A 27235-nucleotide genomic window follows, 5' to 3' on the forward strand; every position below is an offset into this window, starting at 1 on the left:
AATGGCTTTATCACCAAGAGATTCAGCTGGAATGTAGAGGGACTGTACCGTTTTGTTTACCTTGCCTTATCTTTATGTTACCTACCAGACCTGTAAAGAACTTAACAAAACATTTAAAGATTTTATGTGGAAAAAATATATAAAAATAAATCTGTTCTGTCTAGTAAATGGTCTGAAGGTGGTTTTGAATGTTTGCAAATTGTTTTATCTGATACTTTATACTTTATGAAAATGTTTAATTGTGGCTGCTCTACAGTTCCTTTTGAAATGTAATTGTCTACTAATTATCTAATATCTACCAATCCATTTTTTTCCCATGAAGTTCCATGAAGAAGCTATTTTATCTTTGAACTTTTCTCCTCACATAGTACTACTGTGAAACAACTAAAATATTACCATTAAAACAAATCTGTATTATTCCCTAAATGATATTGTATCTTAGAAAATTGCCTGAGCAGCTATGAAGAGACTGGAATGAAAAATGTATCTAAGATGTTACTTGACAGCCTTTTTATACTGAAACCAATTACAATTATTTGTGGAGGCAAAAAGGTGACAGGACCACACAGCCACACATCTGACCCCCTGCAGCCCAACTGTTACTTATAATCGTTATTACAGACAGACCAGATACTTTATTAGGCAGAACATCCTGGTGATGATGTCTGTGATAAAGAGAAAACATGATAAAATATGTGAGAATTATAAATATTTGGACAGTAGGAGGGCTCAGACACCCAGAGAGGGGCTAAGAGAGAAGATTATGCAGGTCCTGTGGGCGAAGATCAGATAAAAGCAACAGAAGAGTCAGAGAGAGTGGTGGGAAGGGGGAGAGAGAGTGGAGAGAGAGAGAAGATATAGACTCAGAGAGAAAGAGAGGAAACGAGTGTCACAATGAGTGTCTCAGTGACTGGACTATAGTAATGAGAGAAGAGACGGTGCTCCTCTGCCTGCAGAATTGAGTTTGACAGACCCATGCTGGCACAGCTGCAGACAAGAGAGGCTGATTTGGGTATCGGATGGGTAAGACCTTCACACCTCATCCATCAATCCTGCATTCTGTATCATTCCACAAAGTGACATTCATATGAAGAACCATGCCCGATTGATTGTGTAAGGTAAGTGTGATTAACTCAGGAATAATCATGTTGGCACTAGGCATGCAATTGCTTAATAAAATATTCAAAACATTGGTTCAATTATTTTAATTCGCTATGCCATAATTAGGTTCTAATTTACTGTCATCTCATCAATCAAAATGGGGGAGGGGGTTACTAAGCTAACATATGGAATTGTTTTAAGATGTTTATACTATGGATCATTTAGCTATTTGATTTAGAATTGTTGAAAGTATATATAAAATATATATTAAAAAATGATTTGATAAAATATTGAATTTGGCCTTTACTACTATAGCTCATAGAAACGCATTGAATAACACTTTCAGAAATAAAATAAATGAGAGTAAAAATAAATAATCATAAGAAATACGGTTTTGAAGTGTCTGTCCTATATCTAGGAGATATCTGTTTTTTTGGACACATATTTAACCTTATTTTTGTTGGCACAAATCTACCTCCATACTTCCATGAATTTGTATGGGTTACCTTCAGAAGAGTCTACCCTTTCACAGTGGCGTCATATTAGTTTGTAGCCCAAACGGTTCAGAAGCTACAGACGGTTTCGTGAGAAGACCCTTTTTAGGGATGTCTCCTGGTCTGATAAACAGCACGGTTGCTCTGCCACTTTCCACTGCAGATGCAGAAGGACAACATAGGCAGATATGTTTAATTGAGACATGCAAAATAACAGATATCTCTAAATGTAATGATTTTTATGTGGATTTTTGTATTATGTTAATTAAATAGTGTATTTCTAAATACATTCCAATATTCAACTACTTCTATTTTCAAAGAAAAACTATAAAAATAGTTACTTCAAAATGTCTTTGAAAGTAAGTGAAATACCCGACATAATATTTGAACCCCCATCTGTTTCATATGTATTTTAGCTACTATAGCTCTTCTCAAGTTTGTGAGGGGAGGAGATGTGTTTGCAGTTGTTAAAGCATGGTTGCATCTGCAGTTATGTTTGATAGGGAGCACTTGTGTACTGTGATTCAAACAGGAGCACAACGCAGTAAAGAGAATCAAGGGGAAACGTAATGTATTCACTTCAGATGACATGACGACTAATGGCTCGTCTTAGGTCATTGTCACTGCCCGCCCTCTACTAACATGAACCATGTGGTCTTATAATCAGGGAGGTTCTTTGTCAGTTTTACTTTTACTCTCTCGAGTTGAAATGTTCAGCTTTATATTCACCTTGGTTCCTCCATGGATATACCTCCATTGGCAAGGAAGCGTCTAAAAGAAGGGGAGGGGAGTGACAGAGAGGGTATAAAAAACTGCGGCAGAAAGAAAGAGGGATAAAGGAGTACAGTGAAAAAAAAAGCTATCCAGCAAGTTTACAAAGCTACTGATTATTCCCATGCCCACCTGGAGATGTCATTTTGTCATTGTGCCAGGTGTAATTTTACCCCAGCAGAAGGAAGGAAAGGTAAGGAAGGATGCAATTTGTAATTTGCTGTTTGAAAAGAGCTGGCTCATGAGTTTGAAACATCATTATCCTCTGTCAGGCTAGCATGGATGTAGTGGATTGGGCAGCTATACTAGCAGACTGTAGAGGAAATGAATGAAGACTTGAGTGCTGGCCATGTTCAGTGATGAGATCAGTCATTTTCTCATTCAAGTGTTGACTACGGGCACAGAGCAATAACCCTGCATCAATTTTCTGTTCTGAGCTGCTCAAAAGTACCCTGTAAGCAATCTGTTTTTCACTCTCTTTCTTTAACCTGTTGAGACCCAAGCATATATCAAAATTAAAAATTATAAATGCAAAATAAATACTTTTAATAGGCCTCTGATTATGAAAATATATATTTTTTGGAATTTCAAGTTTGTAGAACATTTTTCTGGAAACGTTGCAAAAATGCAACATTGGGCTTCAATGGTATGTGTATTAACACAATTGTGAAATAAAATGAAAATTACATCAAAATGGATCACAAGCATGTACACGTGATGGAACATATCATGTCATGTATACACATTTGAAATTAAGTCATATTTTGTCTGAAATAGCCAAATTGATTCACTTGAACGATCCACATTTTTGTATTTTTCCACCAAAAGCATATATTTTTTAAATAATAAACTATTGTGTGTTTTCTATGTATGGAGAACATCTAACTTACTTTTAGTCATATTTGGTTGTCCTTTTGGTTGACAAGCCAAATTTCTTCAGCCTCCTGAGGTTGAAGAGGTGCTGTTGAGCCTTCTTCACCACACTGTATGTGTGGGTGTGATGTGTGATGTGTGATGTGTATGCCGAGGAACTTAAAACTTTCTACCTTCGCCACTGCTGTCACTTCGATGTGGATAGCGGGGTGCTCCCTCTGCTGTTGAGCTTGGAGTAAACTGATGAGCTTGGAGGGTACTACGGTGTTGAATGCTGAGCTATAGTCAATGAACAGCATTCTTACATAGGTATTCCTTTTGTCCAGAAGGGCAGATAGGGCAGTGTGCAGTGTGATGACAATTGTGTCGTCATTGGACCTGTTGGGGCGGTATGCATACTGAAGTGGGTCTAGGGTGGCCAGTAAGGTGGAGGTGATATGATCCTTGACTAGTCTCTCAAAGCACTTCATGATGACAGAAGTGAGTGCTATGGTGTGGTAGTCATTTAGTTCAGTTATCTTTGCCTTCTTGGGTACAGGAACAATGGTAGCCATCTTGAAGCACGTCGGGACAACAAACTGGGATAGGGAGCGATTGAATATGTCCATAAACACACCAGCCAGCTGGTTTGTGCGTGCTCTGAGGACGAGGCTAGGGATGCCGTCACAACGACTACCTTATACACACAAATGTAAATGGATGAATAAGAGACAGTCTTGCAAGGGTTAACACATTTAAATATTTTACTCACATCAACCACGGAGAAGGGTGGGGGGGGCAGTCCTTGTTAGCGGGCCACGACGGTGGCACTGTATTATCCTAAAGAAGGTGTTTAGTTTGTCTGGAAGCGAGACGTCGGTGTCCGAGACGTGGCTGGCTTTCTTTTTGTAGTCCGTGATTTCCTGTAGACCCTGCCACAAACGTCTCGTGTCTGAGCCGATTAATTGCTGTCCCTGTACTGGCATTTCACTTGTTTGATCTCCTTGCGGAAGGAAGTCATAGTCCCAGACCTCTTTCCATGGTTCAGTTTTGCGCCATCCATCCACAATTTCTGGTTAGGGTAGGTTTTATTTTTTGTAATTTTTTTATTTATCCCCTTTTCTCCACAATTTCGTGGTATCCAATTGTTAGTAGTTACTATCTTGTCTCATCGCTGCAACTCCCGTACGGGCTTGGGAGAGACGAAGGTCAAAAGCCATGCGCCCCCCGAAACACAACCCAACCAAGCTGCACTGCTCCTTAACACAGCGCGCATCCAACCCGGAAGCCAGCCGCACCAATGTGTCGGAGGAGACACTGTGCACCTGGCAACCTGGTTAGTGTGCACTGCACCCGGCCCGCCACAGGAGTCACTAGTGCGCGATGAGACAAGGATATCCCTACCGGCCAAACCCTCCCTAACCCGGACCACGCTATGCCAACGGACCTCCTGGTCACGGCCGGCTGCGACAGAGCCTGGGCGCGAACCCAGAGTCTCTGGTGGCACAGCTAGCACTGAGATGCAGTGCCCTAGACCACTGCGTCACCCGGGAGGCCGAGGTTAGGGTAGGGTTTAATAGTCACAGTGGGTACATCTCCAATGCACTTCTTTATAAATGCACTCACCGAGTCAGCGTATAGGTCGATGTTGTTCTCTGAGGCTGACCGGAACGTATTCCAGTCCGTGTGATCAAAATAATCTTGAAGCGTGGCTACCGATTGGTCGGGCCAGCGCTGAATGGTTCTCATCACTGGTTCATCCTGTTTGAGTTTCTGCCTATAAGACGGTAGGAGCAAGATGGCGTCGTGGTCAGATTTGCCGAAGGGGGGGTGGGGGAGGGCTTTGAAGTTAGAGTAGCAGTGATCGAGGATTTTGCCCATGCACGTAGCGCAATCAATATCAAAGTAACTAAAAAGTAGTAAGTCGTTGAAAAGTTACTAATTAGCTAAAATGCTCAAGTTGTCCGTGATGAGATTCAAACTCGGAACCTTTGGGTTGCTAGACATTCGCGTTATACACGCACCCATCCATCCCAACTTAAGCATCTGTTTTATGTACCCATACCAAATGTAACATATGATACAAATTTGTGTGCCCTGGATTTACATGTACTATGTTACATCTAGTCTATGAGACCAGGCTGGATTACATAGATCTAATACTCAAGTATTGTTTGCTTACAAACATTTGAACCAGTCTTCAACTTAATATCGCTCATTCTTTGCAGATGGCATTGAAGCTGAATACTCTGTGCTCCTCTATGACGTCATGGCTACAGTCTCTGCCCCCTCCTCTCCCTCTGTCCTCCATCACCTCCCAGAGCTCAACTTCTCCTCCTGCCCCTGTCCATCCATCCAGACCCTGAATGCCACCACACTGCCACCCCTCATCAACCCTCCCTCCTTTGGATTGTCCTGTTTCACCATGACCCTGGGTGGCCTCTCCAACCTAAGCGCCCTGGGCATCCTGGCCAAGTCCTATGTACGCTTCAGACATCGGGCCAAAACTCCGTTCCTGTTGTTAGTGGGGGCTCTACTGCTAACCGACCTGGCTGGTAATTTGATCCCTGGTGCCTTTGCACTCCATCTGCACCTGGGTCAGAGTCGGAGGCACAGGGTGGCTGCAGGAATGCGTGACACCACCGAGCCTGCCGGGATGTTCTGCCAACTGTTCGGTGCCAGCTTGGTGTTCTTCGGCCTTTGCCCTCTATTACTGGGCAGTGCCATGGCCGTGGAGCGTTGTATGGGCATTACCCAGCCCCTCCTCCACTCTGCCCTGATCACGGTGGCCCACATGCGTCTGGCTGTCCTCCTGCTGTCCTCCCTAGCTCTGCTGCTGGCCGGGCTCCCCCTGGTGGACGTGGGTAGTTACACAACCCAGTTCCCTGGTACCTGGTGCTTTCTGACAGTCCACGGGCCGCTCTCCACGGCCGACGCCAGCCTGGCCCTCACCTTCTCCGGCCTGGGGCTCACGGCGCTCAGCCTCTCCCTGATTTGTAACACCCTGAGCGGGCTGGCTCTGCTGCAGGCCAGGCTCAGCTCCCAGGGAATCAGGACAAACACTACAGCAGCACCAGGACGATATGGAAGAACCTCCTCCTCTCCCCTACGCTCACTGGATGTAGAGATGATGGCCCAGTTGACAGTGATCACGATGGTGTCCTGTGTGTGCTGGAGCCCCTTTCTAGTGAGTAGCTAGAGCCTCCACTGACATTGGACCTTGTTTATACTGTAGATGGTTTAACATTGGTAGCCTGCTTATTGTAGACAAGGCTTTTGCTTGTTTAAACACAGACACTTAAGTGCTTCTAAAATTAATAGTAGGATACAACATATTCACCTCATTTATTCAGGCCTGTCTCATATACAGTGTGCCTTTCAATGACCCACAGTGGCTTTTATGTCCCTAACATAGTGGCTTTTCTGTCCACCATCACCAGATCTCCATCTCTCTGCTGGTGGGTCAGTTCTGCCGCGGCGGGCGAGGCTCCAGCCACACAGTACGTCAGTCAGAGAAGCTGGTTCTGTTGGGCCTCCGCATGGCCACCTGGAACCAGATCCTGGACCCCTGGGTCTACATCCTGCTCAGACGGGCTGTGCTGCGCAGGGTCTTCCGCGTCCTCCAGCCAGACTCCAGGTCCACCCTGACACAGAGCAGCTCCTGCACTACAGCCTCACGCAGACAGGGGATTGGACTACATTGAACCATGAATGTGTGTAAAGATATTCCCATTTGTGGATACACTCTCTGTGATGAACTGAGTGAAGAGAGAACTCAAAAACACCAAGTGAAACAGGTTTGAGATACTGCACATCGATGCATAGGCCTACAGTACAAGAATGTGGACATGTACTCATAGCAGAAGGGCAGTTGGCAGTCATGAGTTGGTCAACTCATAAACACATTAGAGATGTTTCACTTAGTTTAGTGACCTGTAAACACCTGCAAGCTTATCAGTCTCTAATTTGTACTACTGTATTTGTGTTGAAATGCTTCTAAACAGTGAAGAAGAGGCGAAGCGACAGGGTTTACTCCGTCCAAAATCTTTCCATGAAAATAAGACCACGAAGTGAGGAATTTTTGAATGGTCAATGCCAGTGTCAAATATGGTCAACAAAAAAATGTAATTGCTCATTTGCTATATGAGGCTTATTTGATCGAATATACGTTTTGTAATGGTTAGGTTGTTACACGTGGTATTTCGGCAACTTTGGAAAAACAATATCTTTATATCAGTTATGACTGTTGTTCACAAGCTTTTTCTGCCCTCTCATTGGCTAGAATGGTTCCACCTGATCTCGCCTCCCGCACCTGCTTTCCATCTTTAAGGACATGTATTTCCATTGTGAGATCGACCACTTGACTATCTTGTCAATATAATAGATCATCTTTGTTGTAACCCACCAGACTGTTGTAATGTTTATGTTTACTTTAAATTGCGGCATGGAATTGCTTCATTGTGATTCAAAATAAACAGCTGCTCCTTCACAAAGTTTAATTTCAACATTTGTAGAACGAATTAGGCTACTGTAGAGGTCAAAACTATTTGACTCATAAGGAAAGTATAGCCTACCTGAGAGCCTCTGTATGAAGTAGAGAATAGATCAGGGCTTTTTGCATCACACACATATATCGTATCAGTAGGATATCTGTATACAGTACACAGTATTTATCTGAATTTGATTTAATAGTCTCAATATGTAGCAACACTTGCAATCATTGGTCAACTAGATGAAGTGAACCTGAAACAGGCGGGCCAAGAGGCGGATTCTCCTTCGTCCATCATAACATCGGCCAATGGGATTGAGTCGGTAATTCGATGAGGAGCTAATGTCTGAGTTCACAGAGAAAGGACGATACTATTTGGGCGGTGCTGTTGGGGGTCGTCGCAATGCAATAACATTCAATATGGAGTACACAGTACTGTGATTCTTATATTTCGGCTACTACAAATAGATAAGTATCCATTAACTGTCTAGTCATTCATCATTTAGTGAATCTGTTTCGGAATTATTTAGAGCGCGTAGGATATGCATTTGATGTTCATAAATTGATGCATTGTTACATGAGGCGTTGTTCTAATAGCAATTTGGTGCGGTGACAGTTAAACTGTTGTAACGTTTAGATACGTATTAATGTAGCAATATTTCAAATGATAAATGTTATCCTTGCAACGAACTCAACAGCGTGTGGTGGCGATTCTAATTTGTATACAAGCCTGATAGTGGCTAAAGCGCTATTGAACGTTTTGTAGAATACTCGGTTACTAGGTGAAAGGTTAAGGACATCACTCTCAAATAGTTCGTCGTCGGGTCGTGTATGATCATAGGTAAGAGACCAGGCCTACGCTCTGTAGGCAACGCTGCATTATATGATAACATTTTTGCACAGTGCACTTTAACTAGCCTGCCTAAAATAACAAATAAATCACGGTTCAAACACCAACTATACAGTATGTAATCCTATAAACCATGCTATAAGGTCGAGGCTACCTCGCATTTAATTTTAATTAATTACAAATATTTAAATTTTCACTGTTGAAATTAGTCAAGTTAGGTAGTCATTTACAGTCAAGTTAGTCATTTTTATAAGAGAGACTGGTCCAAATGCACTCTTACCTCTGTCCTCCACTGCCACGTGTAGTACACCCTCTATCCTTACCCCTCTGCCATTACATTTTAACACCATGCTGTAGGCCTGTCTCGCTCACTTATCCCACCCTTATAACCCTTTGAAACTCCTCTCCACTGCTAGGATGCGCAATGCAGCGAGTGCCTCTTTGTCTCTGGGATCGCTGGGTCTGCTGCGTCTCTTCGGGGTCCCCTGGTCCTGGAGCTTAGCGGCAGGCTTCGGGGTCTTTCTGGGCACAGGTGGTTGGAAGTACCTCTACATCGTAGTCCGTACTGCCAAAAGAGACCTAAAGTGAGTGCCTTTAATTTGTTAAGAATATGTAGTGTGCTTGCGTCAACTTCTACTACCATAAAAAAAACACATTTAGACTGCTGAAGCAGGCACACACATTTTCTTCAGGAAATGTACCTTTTTACTAGTTAGTCATCATCACTATAGGTAATGGTAAAATAGTAACATTCCCTCACTAATCTCCCTCTCTGTACTCCTTCCAGTGGCCTTTACGTGTTGTTACGAGTCAAGATAGCCTTGTGGCACCACCTACGGCGCAACAGCAATATCCCCTCCATCTTTGCCCAGACGGTGAAGCAGCACCCAAATAAACCTGCCCTCATCTACGATGCCACAGGAGAGACGTGGACCTTCACCCAGCTGGACCTGCTGTCTAACGCTGTGGCCCAATGGGCTCTGGCCCAGGGCTGGGCCCCGGGTGATGTGGTGGCCCTCTTCATGGAGAGCCGGCCCTTGCAGGTGGCTCTCTGGCTGGGCCTGGCCAAGGTGGGGGTGGAGGCAGCACTCATCAACTTCAACCTGCGGAGGGACGCTCTCCTGCACTGTGTTGGAGTGTCTGTGTCCAGAGGGATCGTGTTCGGAGCCGAGCTGGCTGGTGGTAGGTGGGATTTGGAAATGTGGGGTTTGGGGTAGAGGTCGACCGATTAATTGGAATGGCCAATTAATTGGCGCCGTTTTCATAACAATCGGCATTTTTGGACATGATCATGGCCGATTAAATTGCACTCCACGAGGAGACTGCGTTGCAGGCTGACTACTGTTATGCAAGTGCAGCAAGGAGCCAAGGTAAGATGCTAGCTAGCATTAACCGTATCTTAGAAAAAAATAATCAATCTTAACATAATCACTAGTTAACTACACATAGTTGATGATATTACTAGTTTATCTAGCTTGTCCTGCGATGCATATAATCGATGCAGTGCCTGTTCATTTATCATTGAATCATAGCCTACTTCGCCAAACGGGTGATTTAACAATCGCATTTGCGAAAAAAGCACTGTCGTTGCACCAATGTGTACCTAACCATAAACATCGACGCCTTTCTTAAACTCAATGCACAAGTATATATTTTTAAACCTGCATATTTAGTTACTATTGCTTGCTAAGATGAACATGTTTTAACTAGGGAAATTGTGTTACTTCTCTTGCGTTCTGTGCAACAGAGTCAGGGTATATGCAGCAGTTTGGGCCGCCTGGCTCGTAACAGGAATATTTAGACTTATGGATGCCACCCGTTAGATAAAATACGGAACGGTTCTGTATTTCACTGAAAGAATAAACGTTTTATTTTCGAAATGATAGTTTCCGGATTTGACCATATTAATTTTCCTAAGGCTCGTATTTCTGTGTGTTATTATGTTATTATTAAGTCTATGATTTGATATTTGATTGAGCGATGGTAGGCAGCAGCAGGCTTGTAAGCATTCATTCAAACAGCACTTTAGTGTGTTTGCCAGCAGCTCTTCGCAATGCTTCAAGCATTGTGCTGTTTATGGCTTCAAGCCTATCAACTTCCGAGATTAGGCTGGTGTAACCGATGTGAAATGGTTAGCGGGGTGCTCGCTAATAGCGTTTCAAACGTCACTCTCTCTGAGACTTAGAGTATTTGTTCCCCTCTGCAAGGGCTGCGGCTTTTGTGGAGTGATGGGTAACGATGCTTCGAGGGTAGCTGTTGTCGATGTGTTCCTGGTTCGAGCCCAGGTAGGAGCGAGGAAAGGGACAGAAGCTATACTGTTACACTGGCAATACTAAAGTGCCTATAAGAACATCCAATAGTCAAAGGTATATGAAATACAAATGGTATAGAGATAAATCGTCCTATAATTCCAACCTAAAACTTCTTACCTGGTAATATTAAAGACTCGTATTAAAAGGAACCACCAGCTTTAATTTGTTCTCATGTTCTGAGCAAGGAACTTAAACGATAGATTTTATTCCTATTCTATTCCTATTCTATCCCTCTCTCTCCCATCATCTTTCTCCCCCTTTCTCTCTGCCTCATCTCTCTGCCTCTTTCCTCTATTTCTCGCACTCCTATCTCTCCCTCCTCTCTTTCTTTGTCTCCTCAGCCATGTTGGAGGTGAGCTCATCCCTGAGCCCGTCGATGGTGCGGTTTTGTACAGGAGAGCTCAGTGTAGACTGTCTGGCCTCCCTGTCTGCCCAGAATCTGGACTATATCCTGGCCTCGGCCCCTACACTGCCCCCTCCTTCCTGCATCCCACCCAAGAGCTTCAATGGTGAGTGTCCTCCTTCCCCTCACATCTTATTCTTCATCCAGTCTCCTATAACTTACAGATACCTGTGGCTGGACACTTATTTTGAAGCATTTCAGAATGTAATATTGTGTATAACACCATAATACTACACACTACTATGCTCTCTTGCTGCCAAGGTAACATATACCTCACAATCTCTGGCCAGTCTCCAACAAGATAAAATGTATCTCGCCATATGTAAAACAACTATCAGCTAATACCCATCTCACATTGACAGCTTAGTAGGTCAGAGCTAATGGGTAAAATATGGCCACAAGAAAAAAATGGATCTGTATGCATGGTGTGTTTTCCACATGAATATTCCACTGTCATCCTCACTTTTTCAAGTGAAATAAAACAGTTCAGTCACTTTCCCTTGTCACTCACTGTCTCGCTCAGACAAAGAGCTGTAATTACCAAGACTAAATTGGAAGCTCTTTCCCTAAGATGATTGATCTATCCCAATTTCCTGGTGATTTTGTATTCTACTCAGTCCTGGTTATTTTTTGGTATGCGTGTCACAGATTCAGTCTAGGGCAGATGTGGCTTTGATTGACAGCTCCAGGTGTCAGCTGAGCTTTGAGTAAATAATGTGTTGTTGGTATGAACTTATCTCCAGGGAAAATTAACTTCTCCTCACATACCCTCAGCCAATTCCATGTATTTGATTTATTCCAGTTCTAGCGTACCTGATTTAACCTGTCAACTAATCATCAAGCCCTTGATTAGATATATCAGGCCTCCTGAGTGGCGCAGCGGTCTAAGGCACTGCATTGCTAGCGTCCCACCTGGCCAACATCCAGTAGGATTGCAGAGCGCCAAATTCAAATACAGAAATGCTCATTATAAACATTCAGAAAAGATACAACTATTTTACATAGGTTTAAAGATGAACTTCTTTTGAATCCAACCACGGATTCAGATTTCAAAAATGCTTTACGGCGAAAGCATACTTTACAATTATTTGAGAACATAGCCCAGCAGACAAATCATTACAAACAGTAACCAGCCAAGTAGAAGAGTTACTTACACAAGTCAGAAATGGAGAGAAAATTAATCACTTACCTTTGATCTTCATATGTTTGCACTCATAAGACATTCATTTATGCAATAAATGTTCCTTTTGTTCGATAAAGTCTCTTTTATAGCCGAAAACCTCAGTTTGTTCGCTTTTTCTTCATTAATCCACAGGCTCGAACGCAGTCACAACAGGCAGACAAAAAAACAATACAAATTGTCAAACAATGTTTATATTCAATCCTCAGGTTGTTTTTAGCCTAAATAATCGATAATATTTCAACCGGACAATAATGTCGTCAATATAAAAGGTTAACAAGAAAGGCACTCTCTCGGTCGCATGCATGAAAAAGCTCTGTGACACGGCAGGGTCCACTCATTGACTGCTCTTATTCCCTCATTTTTCAGAATACAAGCCTGAAACTATTTCTAAAGACTGTTGACATCTAGGCATAGGAACTGCAATTTGAGTCCTGAGTCAATGGATACTGTAATGACATTGAATAGAAAAATACAACAACAACAAAAAATCTTACTTCCTGAATGGATTTTTCTCAGGTGTTCGCCTGCCAAATCAGTTCTGTTATGCTCACAGGCATTATTTTTTCAGTTTTGGAAACTTTAGAGTGTTGTCTATCCAAATCTACTAATTATATGCATATCTTAACTTATGGTCCTGAGTAGTAGGCAGTTTAATTTGGGCATGCTTTTCATCCAAAATTCCAAATGCTGCCCCCTACCCTAGAGAAGTTAACTTGGGTCAAACGTTTAGGGTAGCCTTCCACAAGCTTCCCACATTAAGTTGTTCCCATTCCCCCTGACAGAGCTGGTGTAACTGAGTCAGGTTTGTAGGCCTCCTTGCTCGCACACGCTTTTTCAGTTCTGCCCACAAATTTTCTAAAGGATTGAGGTCAGGGCTTTGTGATGGCCACTCCAATACCTTGACTTTGTTGTCCTTAAGCCACTTTGCCACAACTTTGGAAGTATACTTGGGGTCATTGTCCATTTGGAAGACCCATTTGCGACCAAGCTTTAACTTCCTGACTGATGTCTTGAGATGTTGCTTCAATATATCCACATCATTTTCCTACCTCATGATGCCATCAATTTTGTGAAGTGCACCAGTCCCTCCTGCAGAAAAGCACCCCCACAACATGATGCTGCCACCCCTGTGCTTCACGTTTGGGATGGTGTTCTTCGGGTTGCAAGCCTCCCGCTTTTTCCTCCAAACATAACGATGGTCATTATGGCCCAAAAATTATATATTTGTTTCATCAGACCAGAGGCTTTTTTATGGCGGTTTTGGAGCAGTGGCTTCTTCCTTGCTGAGCGGCCTTTCAGAATATGTTGATATAGGATTCGTTTTACAGTGGATACAGTGGATATCCAGCATCTTCACAAGGTCCTTTGCTGTTGTTCTGGGATTGATTTGCACTTTTCGCACCAAAGTACGTTCATCTCTAGGAGACAGAATGCATATTTTTCCTGAGCGGTACGCCGGCTGCGTGGTCCCATGATGTTTATACTTGCGTACTATTGTTTGTACAGATGAACGTGCTACCTTCAGGTGTTTGGAAATTGCTCCCAAGAATGAACCAGACTTGTGGTCTACAATTTTTTTTCCGATTCCTTGGCTGATTTATTTTTATTTTCCCATGATGTCAAGCAAAGAGGCACTGTGTTTGAAGGTAGGCCTTGAAATACATCCACAGGTACACCTCCAATTGATTCAAGTTATGTCAGTTAGCCAATCAGTTAGCCCATCAGAAGCTTCTAAAGCCATGACATAATTTTCTGGAATTTTCCAAGCTGTTTAAAGACACAGTCAACTTTAGTGTATGTAAACTTCTGACCCACTGAAATTGTGATACAATTAAATAATTTGACTGTAAACAATTGTTTAAAAAATTACTTGTCATGCAGAAAGTAGATGTCCTAATGGACTTGCAAAAACAATAGTTTGTTAACAAGAAATTTGTGGAGTGGTTGAAAACGAGTTTTAATGACTCCAACCTAAGTGTATGTAAACTTCCGACTTCAACTGTATATATTTATTTATTTTTATCAGGTGTGCTAGAACGGGAATAGATTGAATAAGTGGACCAGGCTGGGAGTACTCGAGGAGAAGTTTGGGGAACTTTCTCTAGGGTATTGCTTAGTCAGTCTCAGGTGTATCAGTGGGCAGCCCCGTCAGTCAATTGGCCACCCCGGAGAGTATTATGGAGATGCCAGGATTTTGCTAAATATCTGGGGTCTCTGTGCTCTCATTTAGGACAGTGTGAGTGGGGGTCCGCATCTTGGTTTGCATGGGTACCAGTTACCACTTGTCTCTCTGTGGTTGTGAGTATCAGTCTCACTGTTGTAAATAGAATGTGTTGTTTCAGTCATGTTATTTAACCTTCCCTTCCTCTCATCATCCTCTCCTGCTTCCCTCTTCCCTCCCTTCCTTTTATCCTTCCTCCACCCTCCCATTTCCCCCCCTCTCCTTCTCTTCACCCTCTCCTTCACCCTTTCCTCTCTCCATCCTCCCCCACAACCACCAACCCCAACAGATCGTCTGTTCTATATATACACCTCAGGCACCACAGGACTCCCTAAAGCTGCCATAGTGGTGCACAGTCGGTGAGTCTCTCAGTCTCAGCATTCTAATATCCAGCAGCGAGACACTTGTCTGGTGTATTTCTGCGTATAGTAATTCCCAATGCTATAGCATAGCTTAGCACCCACTGCATTCATGTATTTGATTTTTTTTTTTTTTTTTTTCACCTTTATTTAACCAGGTAAGCAAGTTGAGAACAAGTTCTCATTTACAATTGCGACCTGGCCAAGATAAAGCAAAGCAGTTCGACACATACAACGACACAGAGTTACACATGGAGTAAAACAAACATACAGTCAATAATACAGTAAAAAAAAACAAGTCTATATACAATGTGAGCAAATTAGGTGAGAAGGGAGGTAAAGGCAAAAAAGGCCATGGTGGCAAAGTAAATACAATATAGCAAGTAAAACACTGGAATGGTAGTTTTGCAATGGAAGAATGTGCAAAGTAGAAATAAAAATAATGGGGTGCAAAGGAGCAAAATAAATAAATAAATTAAATACAGTTGGGAAAGAGGTAGTTGTTTGGGCTAAATTATAGGTGGGCTATGTACAGGTGCAGTAATCTGTAAGATGCTCTGACAGTTGGTGCTTAAAGTTAGTGAGGGAGATAAGTGTTTCCAATTTAAGAGATTTTTGTAGTTCGTTCCAGTCATTGGCAGCAGAGAACTGGAAGGAGAGGCGGCCAAAGAAAGAATTGGTTTTGGGGGTGACTAGAGAGATATACCTGCTGGAGCGTGTGCTACAGGTGGGAGATGCTATGGTGACCAGCGAGCTGAGATAAGGGGGACTTTACCTAGCAGGGTCTTGTAGATGACATGGAGCCAGTGGGTTTGGCGACGAGTATGAAGCGAGGGCCAGCCAACGAGAGCGTACAGGTCGCAATGGTGGGTAGTATATGGGGCTTTGGTGACAAAACGGATTGCACTGTGATAGACTGCATCCAATTTGTTGAGTAGGGTATTGGAGGCTATTTTGTAAATGACATCGCCAAAGTCGAGGATTGGTAGGATGGTCAATTTTACAAGGGTATGTTTGGCAGCATGAGTGAAGGATGCTTTGTTGCGAAATAGGAAGCCAATTCTAGATTTAACTTTGGATTGGAGATGTTTGATATGGGTCTGGAAGGAGAGTTTACAGTCTAACCAGACACCTAAGTATTTGTAGTTGTCCACGTATTCTAAGTCAGAGCCGTCCAGAGTAGTGATGTTGGACAGGCGGGTAGGTGCAGGTAGCGATCGGTTGAAGAGCATGCATTTAGTTTTACTTGTATTTAAGAGCAATTGGAGGCCACGGAAGGAGAGTTGTATGGCATTGAAGCTTGCCTGGAGGGTTGTTAACAGTGTCCAAAGAAGGGCCGGAAGTATACAGAATGGTGTCGTCTGCGTAGAGGTGGATCAGAGACTCACCAGCAGCAAGAGCGACCTCATTGATGTATACAGAGAAGAGAGTCGGTCCAAGAATTGAACCCTGTGGCACCCCCATAGAGACTGCCAGAGGTCCGGACAGCAGACCCTCCGATTTGACACACTGAACTCTATCAGAGAAGTAGTTGGTGAACCAGGCGAGGCAATCATTTGAGAAACCAAGGCTGTCGAGTCTGCCGATGAGGATGCGGTGGTTGACAGAGTCGAAAGCCTTGGCCAGATCAATGAATACGGCTGCACAGTAATGTTTCTTATCGATGGCGGTTAAGATATCGTTTAGGACCTTGAGCGTGGCTGAGGTGCACCCATGACCAGCTCTGAAACCAGATTGCATAGCAGAGAAGGTATGGTGAGATTCGAAATGGTCGGTAATCTGTTTGTTGACTTGGCTTTCGAAGACCTTAGAAAGGCATGGTAGGATAGATATAGGTCTGTAGCAGTTTGGGTCAAGAGTGTCCCCCCCTTTGAAGAGGGGGATGACCGCAGCTGCTTTCCAATCTTTGGGAATCTCAGATGACACGAAAGAGAGGTTGAACAGGCTAGTAATAGGGGTGGCAACAATTTCGGCAGATAATTTTAGAAAGAAAGGATCCAGATTGTCTAGCCCGGCTGATTTGTAGGGGTCCAGATTTTTCAGCTCTTTCAGATTATTGAATCCTTTTTGTGTTCTATCTTCAGGTATTACCGTATCGCTGCTTTTGGCTACCATGCTTTCCGCATGCGCCAGGATGACATCATCTACGACTGCCTTCCCCTCTACCACTCTGCAGGTGTGTGTGTCTTCTCTTCATCCATCTCTCCATCTTTTGCTTCTGTCCCATCACCTTCCACTGTCTTTCAGGAGTCATTTGGTTTGGTCTGACAGTGTGGTCCTGATTCTCCTCCTCAACCTGTCACCCTCACTGGCTGTCCAATGTTCCTTTCCTTTACAGGTAATATCATGGGTGTAGGCCAGTGTCTCATCAATGGACTCACTGTGGTGGTGAAGAAGAAATTCTCAGCCAGTCGCTTCTGGGAAGATTGCATCAAGCACAACTGCACTGTAAGTAGAAAAAAGCTTGTGTATCCTTTTCTATGAGCATAGGAAGAACATCTGACTCTTAGGTGGTCGATGTGCAGCTACAAGAGTTTTGATTGAAACCCGCATTGAATGCTGTTCCCCATCCGTCCACTAGGTGGTGCAGTACATAGGGGAGATCTGTCGCTACCTGCTGTCCCAGCCGGTGCGGCCTTCTGAGAAGGGTCACCGGGTTCGCCTGGCGGTGGGGAATGGGCTGCGCCCTAGCGTCTGGGAGGCCTTCACCGAGCGCTTTGGGGTGGCCCAGGTTGGGGAGTTCTACGGAGCCACTGAATGCAACTGTAGCATCGCCAACATGGACGGCAAGGTAGGGGTCATGGGTAATGTTGTCAACTGCCTTAATCAACAAGTATGTAAATAATAGAGAGCAATATATTTTTGCTAAAGACGACAACTTTTATAGAGCCACAATACAATGCTGTGTACCTCAATGATCTATTCTTGGGCCATTATTATTTCTTATTTACATAACATTTACATAAAAGGCTCTTCCTGTGGTATCAAATACTTTTTATGTCTTCTCCACTGACAAGGTGGGAGCTTGTGGGTTCAACAGCCGCATCCTGCCCAATGTGTACCCAATCTGCCTCATGAAAGTGGATGAGGAGACCACAGAGCTGGTGAGGGACAGGCACGGCCTGTGTGTGCCCTGCCGTCCTGGTAAGTAAATGAGCACCGATATCGAAAGTCTACATTTTTAGACGCGATATCGATAAATATAGGACTTTTACAAAACCAACTGTGTGAATGTTAACCTGGGTAACTGTAAAGCATGTTGTGAAAAATGTAAAAAGGGATTCATAACTAGACTTGGATAGATTGACCTCTCCATGGGATTGACCTCTCCAGGGGAGCCAGGGCTGCTGGTGGGAAGGATCAACCAACAGGACCCGCTACGGAGGTTTGATGGCTACGCCAACCAGGATGCCACCAGGAAGAAGATTGCCAACAACGTCTTCAAGAAAAATGACTCGGCATATCTGTCAGGTAAACCCACAGGCTCTTAGTGTGATTAAACAATAATTGTCGATTTAATGTTTATTTCGATTATCATACTTGGAATTAATGCTATTATATCAGTCATTATCTTTTTATTATTTTTACCACAATGTGATTTGTCATCAACTCACCTCTCTGCCTCCTACCAGGGGATGTGTTGGTGATGGATGAGCTGGGCTACATGTACTTCCGGGACCGCAGTGGAGACACGTTCCGCTGGAGAGGAGAGAACGTCTCCACCACCGAGGTGGAGGGAACACTGAGTGGTCTGCTGGGCCAGGCCGATGTGGCTGTGTATGGGGTATCTGTACCAGGTGAGATGAAGTTCACATTATGTGCACCATGTTACATGTATGATAGTGACGGGAGTTGAAACCAGGAGTTACTCTCCACTTAAAGGCCCAGTGCAGTCAAAATTCTGTTTTTCCTGTGTTTTGTATCATTGTACAGCTGATCATTGTACAGCTGATGAAACAAACTCTGTAAAAGTGTTAACAAAATTGACCAGTGCTATTTCCTGATAGTTGCTGGTTGAAAATATAATCTACACAGGAACTTATAATCAGCAGGTTTTGCATGGGTGGAGTTTCGGCTTGCCTGGTGACATCACCAGGTGGTAATTCTAGTTAATCGACCAATAAGAGTTCCAAACCTCTCTGCCAGTAACAGCTAGTTTTCAGTTGTCTCCTCTACACTCAAACCACTCCCAGGCAAAATTCTTGCTTGAGAAATTGTTTTTTGCTAACAAAAAAAAAGCAATTTGTTTATTTTTTTAAAAATTTTAATGGAAAAATATCACTATTGTTATTAATTGTTACCCAGAAATGATTTGATATTGATGTAAGAACAGCTGAATTGGGACTTTTTAAATGTTGATTTGACAGCATTGTCCCTGTTAAATAAATGTTAAACTGGACCAGTCTACAGGGAGGTTGTGTGATTAGGAAGACTTTGGCCCTTTGCAGCATGGTGTTGTGAAAAGCCTGGCGTGTTGTTTGTCTCCCCGTAGATGTGGAAGGGAAGGCAGGGATGGCTGCCATCGCAGACCCAACAGGGACATTTGACTGTGATGCGTTCCTGCGAGAGGTCCAACAGGCCCTGCCCCCTTACGCCCGTCCCGTGTTCCTACGCATCTCCCCACAAGTAGACACCACAGGTGAGTGGACTGGACACAAGGCTAATTCTAATGTGAAATATCCATCAATTGTATTTTTTTACAAGGCCTTGCAGGAAGCGTCTAATGCTCATTCCAAGAAATAATCAAATATATTAATGACCTATTTTCTTTCTTTCCCTCCTAGGTACCTTTAAAATCCAGAAGACCCGGTTGCAGAGGGAGGGATACGATCCACGCTTATCAACCGACCAGATTTACTTTTTGAACTCCAGAGCAGGGCGTTATGAGGCTGTGAATGAGGAGCTACACAGTGCTATAGTGGAGGGTAGAATGGCTCTATGAGATGGACTATTTTAAGCTGGGTTTACACAACACGTTTATGAGACTGCTTTGAGCCACAGCTTGTTGTAGCTACGTTAAATCTAATCACATAACTGTTTTCGCGAGACACGGTGGTATGGACAATCCTCACGACCAAGTGAGGAATCTTGTAGTGTGTGAGCCCGGTCTGTGCCACATGGTCTACTGTGTGAGCCCTGTCTGTGCCACATGGTTTAGTGTGTGAGCCCGGTCTGTGCCACATGGTCTACTGTGTAAGCCCTGTCTGTGCCACATGGTTTAGTGTGTGAGCCCTGTCTGTGTCACATGATTTAGTGTGTGAGCCCTGTCTGTGCCACATGGTTTAGTGTGTGAGCCCTGTCTGTGCCACATGGTTTAGTGTGTGAGCCCTGTGTGCCACATGGTTTAGTGTGTGAGCCCTGTCTGTGCCACATGGTTTAGTGTGTGAGCCCTGTCTGTGCCACATGGTTTAGTGTGTAAGCCCTGTCTGTGCCACATGGTTTAGTGTGTGAGCCCTGTCTGTGCCACATGGTTTAGTGTGTGAGCCCTGTCTGTGCCACATGGTTTAGTGTGTGAGCCCTGTCTGTGCCACATGGTTTAGTGTGTGAGCCCTGTCTGTGCCACATGGTTTAGTGTGTGAGCCCTGTCTGTGCCACATGGTTTAGTGTGGCATCACTACGTTGGCAAGACAACAAAATACTACAGGAAAGACGGTCGTTTAGTGCGAGAGGCTCAGCCATGTTAGGATCATGAAAGTCATGTAGTGCACACCGGCTTTAAGAAAGTGACTGTCAAGGTGTCAGATACTGGAGACTGTGATATGCTGGAGTGGAAAAGCCTTATCATGCCTTTATAATGCATTGTAAGACTTGTCATAAGCATGCATGACCCCTTATAATGTCTTATCAACTCATAATGATCCTGTCTAAACATCCAGCAATTTTGTCAGTTGATATTTTCATACGTTGTGGAAAATAACATATTATAAAGGCTCATCTGTGCTTAGAACACGTTATAAAGCAGTACACCTGCAGGCTTTAAGTAGTGTTATTGCTGAAGTCTCCATGTATTAGTGTTTCTCCCTGGATCTAGTCTAGATCAGGGGACTGAAGGGCTACTGATCAATCAATAGGGAAACCTTAGTACTGTTACAAAACCATCTTTTAACACTATCAATAACGTCCAAGGACAAGGTTGGATGAGGGCTTTTTCCCCCTTTTGTATTTCTTCATTTGTGTTGTTTCTTAGTTTAGCCAAATGAAAACGTTCAAGCCTTCAACACTACAATGCACATAGAGCAGAGCAAGTTTTCACATTAAACCAGGATGTCTGTTACAATGACAGCATTTGTCTGTTTGTTACAATGAGAGTGTAAAGGAAATGAGAGCTGGGACTGAATATACCACAGTCGTTGAGATACCAGTCTCTTGAAGATTGTGTTCCAGGCTATTTGCTCCCAACCTTGTAATAGTAGTGTGCCACCATGTAAAGAACAAAATACTGAACAGGTTTTTAGCAATACTTGAGTGTCCATGTTGGATGAGGTGTTGCTACCTGTGTGTTAGTAGTATGATAGAACATGCCTCTTATTCCGAACACTAACTGTAGGAGTTTTGATTGCGAGATTACATTTTTTTTATGTAAAACTTAACCCGATTACGTAACATGTTTGAAGTAATGGATGATATGCACTGACTGACCACTCAGGTTCACACACATTGATATTATGTGCCTTGTGGGAACCCTGTGGAAGCCCTGTGTGTCCTGGAACTATTGGGGTTTTATGCTTAACCTGACTAGGGAACTCCAATACATAAGAGCATTATTTAAACAATATCTTCAAAATCTGTCAATTAGTCAGCGATCATGGTTGCCCTATTATTATGTAATAAAGCAATTTCTCAGAGTAATATTGTAGATAGAATTGATTGGGAACATTATTCTAGGTCTCCATTTTCATACATTTGTTTAGGTGTAACTCAAAATAAAGGTTTGTAAAAGACACCAGTGTTATTTTATTTTGTGTTTCAGAACAGAGTTATAAGGGCTCTGGCATTCTAGGACAAACTTGTACCTTTTTAGGGCTGCTAACTAGTTTCAGGTCTACCTATTTCAAGACTTGCTACCTTTTCAAGTCAACATGTACACTGACTGTCCAAAACAATAGGAACACCTACTCTTTCCATGACATACACTGACTGTCCAAAACAATAGGAACACCTACTCTTTCCATGACATACACTGACTGTCCAAAACAATAGGAACACCTACTCTTTCCATGACATACACTGACTGTCCAAAACAATAGGAACACCTACTCTTTCCATGACATACACTGACTGTCCAAAACAATAGGAACACCTACTCTTTCCATGACATACACTGACCAGGTGAAAGCTATGATGCCTTATTTAAATCACTTGTTAAATCTACTTCAATCAGTGTAGATGAAGGGGAAGAGATGGGTTAAAGAAATACTTTTATGCCTTGAGACAATTGTGTATATGTGCTATTCAGAGAGTGAATGGGCAATATAAATGGAGTATGGTTTTAGGTGCCAGTGGCACCGGTTTGAGTGTTTAGAACTGCAACGCTGCTGGGTGTTTCACGCTAAACAGTTTCCTGTGTATATCAAGAATGATCCATCACCCAAAGGATATCCAGCCAACATGACAGAGCTGTGGGAAACATTGGAGTCAACATGAGCCAGCATCCCCGTGGAATGTGTTCGACACCCTGTAGAGTCCATGCCCTGACAAATTGAGGCTGTTCTGAGGACAAAGGGGGTGCAACTCAATATTAGGAAGTTGTTCCTAATGTTTGGTATACTCAGTGTATATCATCTGTAGACACATAATACTCACAAACATAAGACCATTACATGCTTTATTCCAGACTGTCCCAAGTGATCAGCCTTCATCATCTTGGACTAGGTAGTAAACTCAACTGGATCTTTCTGTAAGTAATTGAGCCTCCACTGCTTGTTAGTAATGAACCCCCATGGAGCCCTCTAGAGCACCACAGCAGCAGACAGCCTGACGGGCAGCAGTCTCAGTGGGTGTTCCTTACAGGCAGTGCAGAAGTAAGGAAACACCCGGGGTGAGATGAGGTCTGTAAACGTATAGAGGGGCGTCCTCTCCCGGGGGTCAAAGAAGGTCACCTTGCCCCTGTCCATGTCCAACACCACCCTGATGACCTGAGGCTCCTTCCTCATCATGGTCAAGGGCGCCCACGGTGCCGTGCACGCCTTGTGCTCGCCGTTGCGGAAGCGTATAGTCCAGAAGCCCTCGGCTGGCGTCAGCACGTGCTTGCCCTTCCTGTTGATGGACTCGCTGGCCACACCTACCACCCAGTATGTGTTAGCCTTTACCTCTACCTCCCAGCTGTGGCGGCCAGAGCAGAACCCCTCAGAGCCCAGTAACTCAGCACTGATGTCAAACCTCTCGGGGTTGTTTGGGAGCTTGAAGACCTGGGAGCAGCACTGGACCACAGTCAGATCCTCAGACAGGATGAAGCAGCTAGCGGCTGTGTTGGGGTCCAGAGTCACAGGAGCTGGGGAGAGAGGGGAAGATATGAGCCTCAAATGGAAGACAGAGATGATAGAAAGAGCAGAACTGAGATTAAATTAAATAACTTTATTTCCTGTGAGGAAACAGTACAGTCACTTCTACCGACTCATATTTGATTAATACTCACTATATTGAATGATGCTCTTCATCTTGTCCCAGATGTTGAACTTTACAGAACCCAGGTGCTTTGCCACATCAATCAGAGTTCCAGGAATCATCTTTGGATCCAGCGGCATATTCCAGGTTCTGGAATGACGACAAATCCTGTCTATTATACCAGCGAAAATATATCTTCTTTTACCATGAAATTGATGTATGATTGATTGTATCATATTTATTGCTATTTTGTGTCAAAGTAAAGTTCATTTTAACATGATGATCTGTTTTTATTAAAGGTAGACTCAGTGAAATTACATTGCCACGAGCAGCACCGCAGATATTGCGATGAGCGAGATGCAACTTTCACACAGTCATACACAGTATCTATATGTGCATGGGTTCGCTTCATGCTGCTAGAGCGTCGTAGGTACCAAAACAGCTAAGAAGTATAGCCTCGCGCTTCAACGCTCTTAGTTGTTGTATGCTGTTTACTTTGTGCACCTGCTTCATATCGCTGAGTCTACCTTTAAAAGCTCTATTCAATCAGTTACTCTTAAGCCGACATCCGCATAGCTGTTGTTTTGACGGTGTTGGAGGTGGAACTGTGTTAGAGCTGTCAAATACACAAGCGGCTCCTGGCATTACACCTAAAGTGGACATTGCTATTGGCTGCACGGAGTTGCCTTGTTTACAATTTTGATACCTTGAATTTGAGATGTAATCTACACCTCAATTAGGCTGATACAAATCCTCATTATTTAGTTTTATGATTTTCTATTTGACTGTCATTATTTCTATATTGCCTAAACTTTCTCATTTTAAACTTTCGACGTGAGTGGGAGGGGTGTGGCTTTGTGACTATGAGCAAGAGCATCTGCTCACCATTTTGACAGCTCCTACAGTTACACCTTCGATACCGCCAAAACATCAGCAATGCAGGTGTCGCCTATCACTGGTTAAAGATTGATCTGATTGATTCTAGGCCTAAGTTAAGAAAATAATTGAATCTGGAAACACACATTAGCCTTAGATGTGTCTGCCACATTCACTAGCTAGATGACTGTTTTCAGTAGTATATTATGGGCACATGATAGTGAGGCAGTATGGGTCTCTGTCTATTTTTGTATTTTGCTTCTGTTAGCTCATGACATCAACCCGTGGGTCAAATGAATGGCTATTCCTGACTCCACTTACCTCTTGATGATATCCTTGTAGTTCTGAAAAGCAAGTAAATGTATCACTTTTAGATGGACAGCTACAATATTCCACATGCATGTTATGTTTCTATATTTGAGTCTTTATTTTGCTTTGGGACATCCCTTTGTACTGTAAGTAGGGTTTAACTTCATACTGTGTATACCTGTAGGAATGGGATGTCCTGAGACCTCATCTCTTGCTCTACGGTTCTGATGGTGTTTGAGAGGGACGTCAGTTCGTTGGACATCTCCTCAATCTTCTCCTTTAGAAGCAGACTCTTCTGATCCTCCTCTGCCTTCAGAGCATTCAATCTGGCTGCCTCCTCATCTCTCAGGAACTGGCGAAGGGTTTCAAACTCTTCCTTTATCTGCCTTTCAGTATGCTCAACCTGGTTCTGGAATTAGACATGTTTAGACATGAAAGACCTGAAACCCTCAATGAACCCAGGTTACATTACTGATGATGGGTTCCATGAGCATTAGAAGATGTATTGATCCAGAAAGGAGACCAACAAAATCTTTCTAAAGTGCTAGAAATACAATACCCCACCTTGATGTGCTCTGCCGTTTGATCACAGACGACCATAGCCTTCTTGAACAGCTGCAGCTTCTCCTTCAATGGGGTCAATGCAGTTTTGAGTTCCTCCTGGAATGTAAAGGCAAGATATTTACACTTTAACACATACTACAGGGTCAGGCTGGCCATAAGCCAGCAGCGCAATGTGTTGCTTTCAACTGACAGGTACCTCTGCATCGCAGCCCCATCACAGCATTCAGCTGCATGTGTAAAGGTTCTCAATGCCTCCTTGACTGGAAGATCCAGATCAATTGATAGCTGGACCTAGCTAATGCCACGGCAACATTAACAGAGTCTGGATCATGTGACTAAGTGACATCGAGGGTGGAGACGATGATGAAACAAAAGACTACACACAGATTCAGAAAGTCAACGTTCCAGAGCAATGTATAGAACGTTTGGACATGGAGTTTTCTGCATTGAGGTACACTGAAGCTCATGATCCATGCTCTGTTGATGTTGTCTTTGAGAATTAAATTCTAACATTAAAATGTTTCTTGTTCCTAGAACAGGGTCAAGGACAGCTGGTGGGCCAGGGGAGGAGGGGAACGTAGATGGGTACACTTGAGAGAGCTGGGATCTGGTTTCATTCCTCCCAGGGGCCCAAGCATCGACCAAACCAACATATGAATGTATTAATAGAATGATCAACTTTTCCAAACCCCCCTGTTAACCATCCCACTGTGTCAAAGATGGTTTCTATAACACACACGGTTTTACAAAACAAAACTGTCAAACAAAAAACTAAAAAACTAATATATTCCTTTTAATGATGAAAGAAGTGCTGCTGGTTTAGTAACTTGTGAAAGTTTTGAGCGTTATTTGACAATGCGGGCGGTAAAGGATGGCAGCTGGAGGTTAGATGAGACTGAACATACAGATGAAAGTTAGTTTCCCTCTGACAAAGTTAAGAGCGAGGGTATGGATGATGAGTGACACATTCAGTGACAGTGACACTGACGGCACAGTGAAGACAACCAAGGATGTGTTCGCCTACCTTACAGTCGTGTGCACCTTCCCCAATGGGGTAGAGCCTGTGCCCCTTGTGTACCGCCGACGTCTGGCACGCAACACAGATGGGCTGCAGATCGTCCAGACAGAAGAGTGAGAGCGTCTCTCCATGTTCCTTACACCCCATAGGGTTATTCCTGCTGCTCATCTCCTTCCTGAAGGACTCGCAGGTCTTCTCCAGAATGGTGTTTACCACAATCTCATTCATGCAGGAACGTCTCCAGCATAGAGGGCAGGAGAGGCAGTCGTCCTCACTGTCCTGGGTACTCCAGCTGTCTTGGAGGCATGTTTTACAGAACCTGTGTCTGCAGGAGAGCACAACGGGTTGGTTGAAGATAATTCCACAGAGGGGGCAGGAGAGATTGTCTTCGCGGTGCCTGGACGTCATTCTGCCTGTCAGGTTTTTAAAACAGGGCTGGAGCAGCAGCAGGGTCAGATAAGGTTACTATGCTCCTCCCACCGCTGTTGCTGGGGTTCTCTGGGGTCTACCTCAGTTAAACTTTAATGCTTAAAGGAAATGAATATGTCCATAGGGCTTCCATTGGCTTGAGTAGTGGATATGCAAATAAACACCTCCCACTGCATGATAAATCACAGCTATCCACCAGATATCTTTGGAGGAAGACCAGAGAGTGAGTGATAGTCCCATTTCATTGACGCAGTGTTCTGAGATCAGTGTTGTTGGAAAGGTGGAGATTGGCACTACAGAGTGATGATGCAAGGGGGTCTGCCTTATACAGCCAATAACATTTTGATGAGGGTGATGCAATACTCATTTGATCATTTAATAAGTCACAAGACTGGTGGGG

At 43.6% G+C, this 27235-nt stretch overlaps 3 protein-coding genes across 3 annotated transcripts; 2 read left to right on the top strand and 1 right to left on the bottom strand.

The window, feature by feature from the left end:
• The first annotated feature begins 5461 nt into the window (after positions 1–5461).
• LOC115109939 (prostaglandin E2 receptor EP1 subtype-like) lies at positions 5462–7120 on the top strand. Its single transcript, XM_029635189.2, has 2 exons — positions 5462–6405; positions 6659–7120. The coding sequence occupies exons 1-2, from the start codon at positions 5488–5490 to the stop codon at positions 6920–6922; spliced, it is 1182 nt and encodes a 393-aa protein (XP_029491049.1). The 5' UTR covers positions 5462–5487; the 3' UTR covers positions 6923–7120.
• Positions 7121–8062: 942 nt separating this feature from the next.
• On the top strand, positions 8063–21978 carry LOC115110833 (long-chain fatty acid transport protein 1-like). Its single transcript, XM_029636756.2, has 13 exons — positions 8063–8548; positions 8974–9141; positions 9345–9739; positions 11211–11378; positions 14966–15035; positions 17120–17211; positions 17374–17483; positions 17617–17826; positions 18053–18179; positions 18369–18506; positions 18668–18832; positions 19528–19674; positions 19820–21978. Exons 2-13 carry the CDS (start codon positions 8975–8977, stop codon positions 19975–19977), a joined length of 1947 nt encoding a protein of 648 aa, XP_029492616.1. The 5' UTR covers positions 8063–8548; position 8974; the 3' UTR covers positions 19978–21978.
• Positions 19910–26903, bottom strand: LOC115109940 (zinc-binding protein A33-like). Its single transcript, XM_029635190.2, has 6 exons — positions 26413–26903; positions 25389–25484; positions 25003–25233; positions 24837–24859; positions 23671–23789; positions 19910–23526 (listed from the first exon to the last, which is right to left on the bottom strand). The coding sequence occupies exons 1-6, from the start codon at positions 26812–26814 to the stop codon at positions 22985–22987; spliced, it is 1413 nt and encodes a 470-aa protein (XP_029491050.1). The 5' UTR covers positions 26815–26903; the 3' UTR covers positions 19910–22984.
• Between the last annotated feature and the right edge of the window lie 332 nt (positions 26904–27235).

The sequence above is a fragment of the Oncorhynchus nerka genome, linkage group LG26 (genome assembly GCF_034236695.1).
Source record: "Oncorhynchus nerka isolate Pitt River linkage group LG26, Oner_Uvic_2.0, whole genome shotgun sequence".
NCBI lineage: Eukaryota > Metazoa > Chordata > Actinopteri > Salmoniformes > Salmonidae > Oncorhynchus > Oncorhynchus nerka.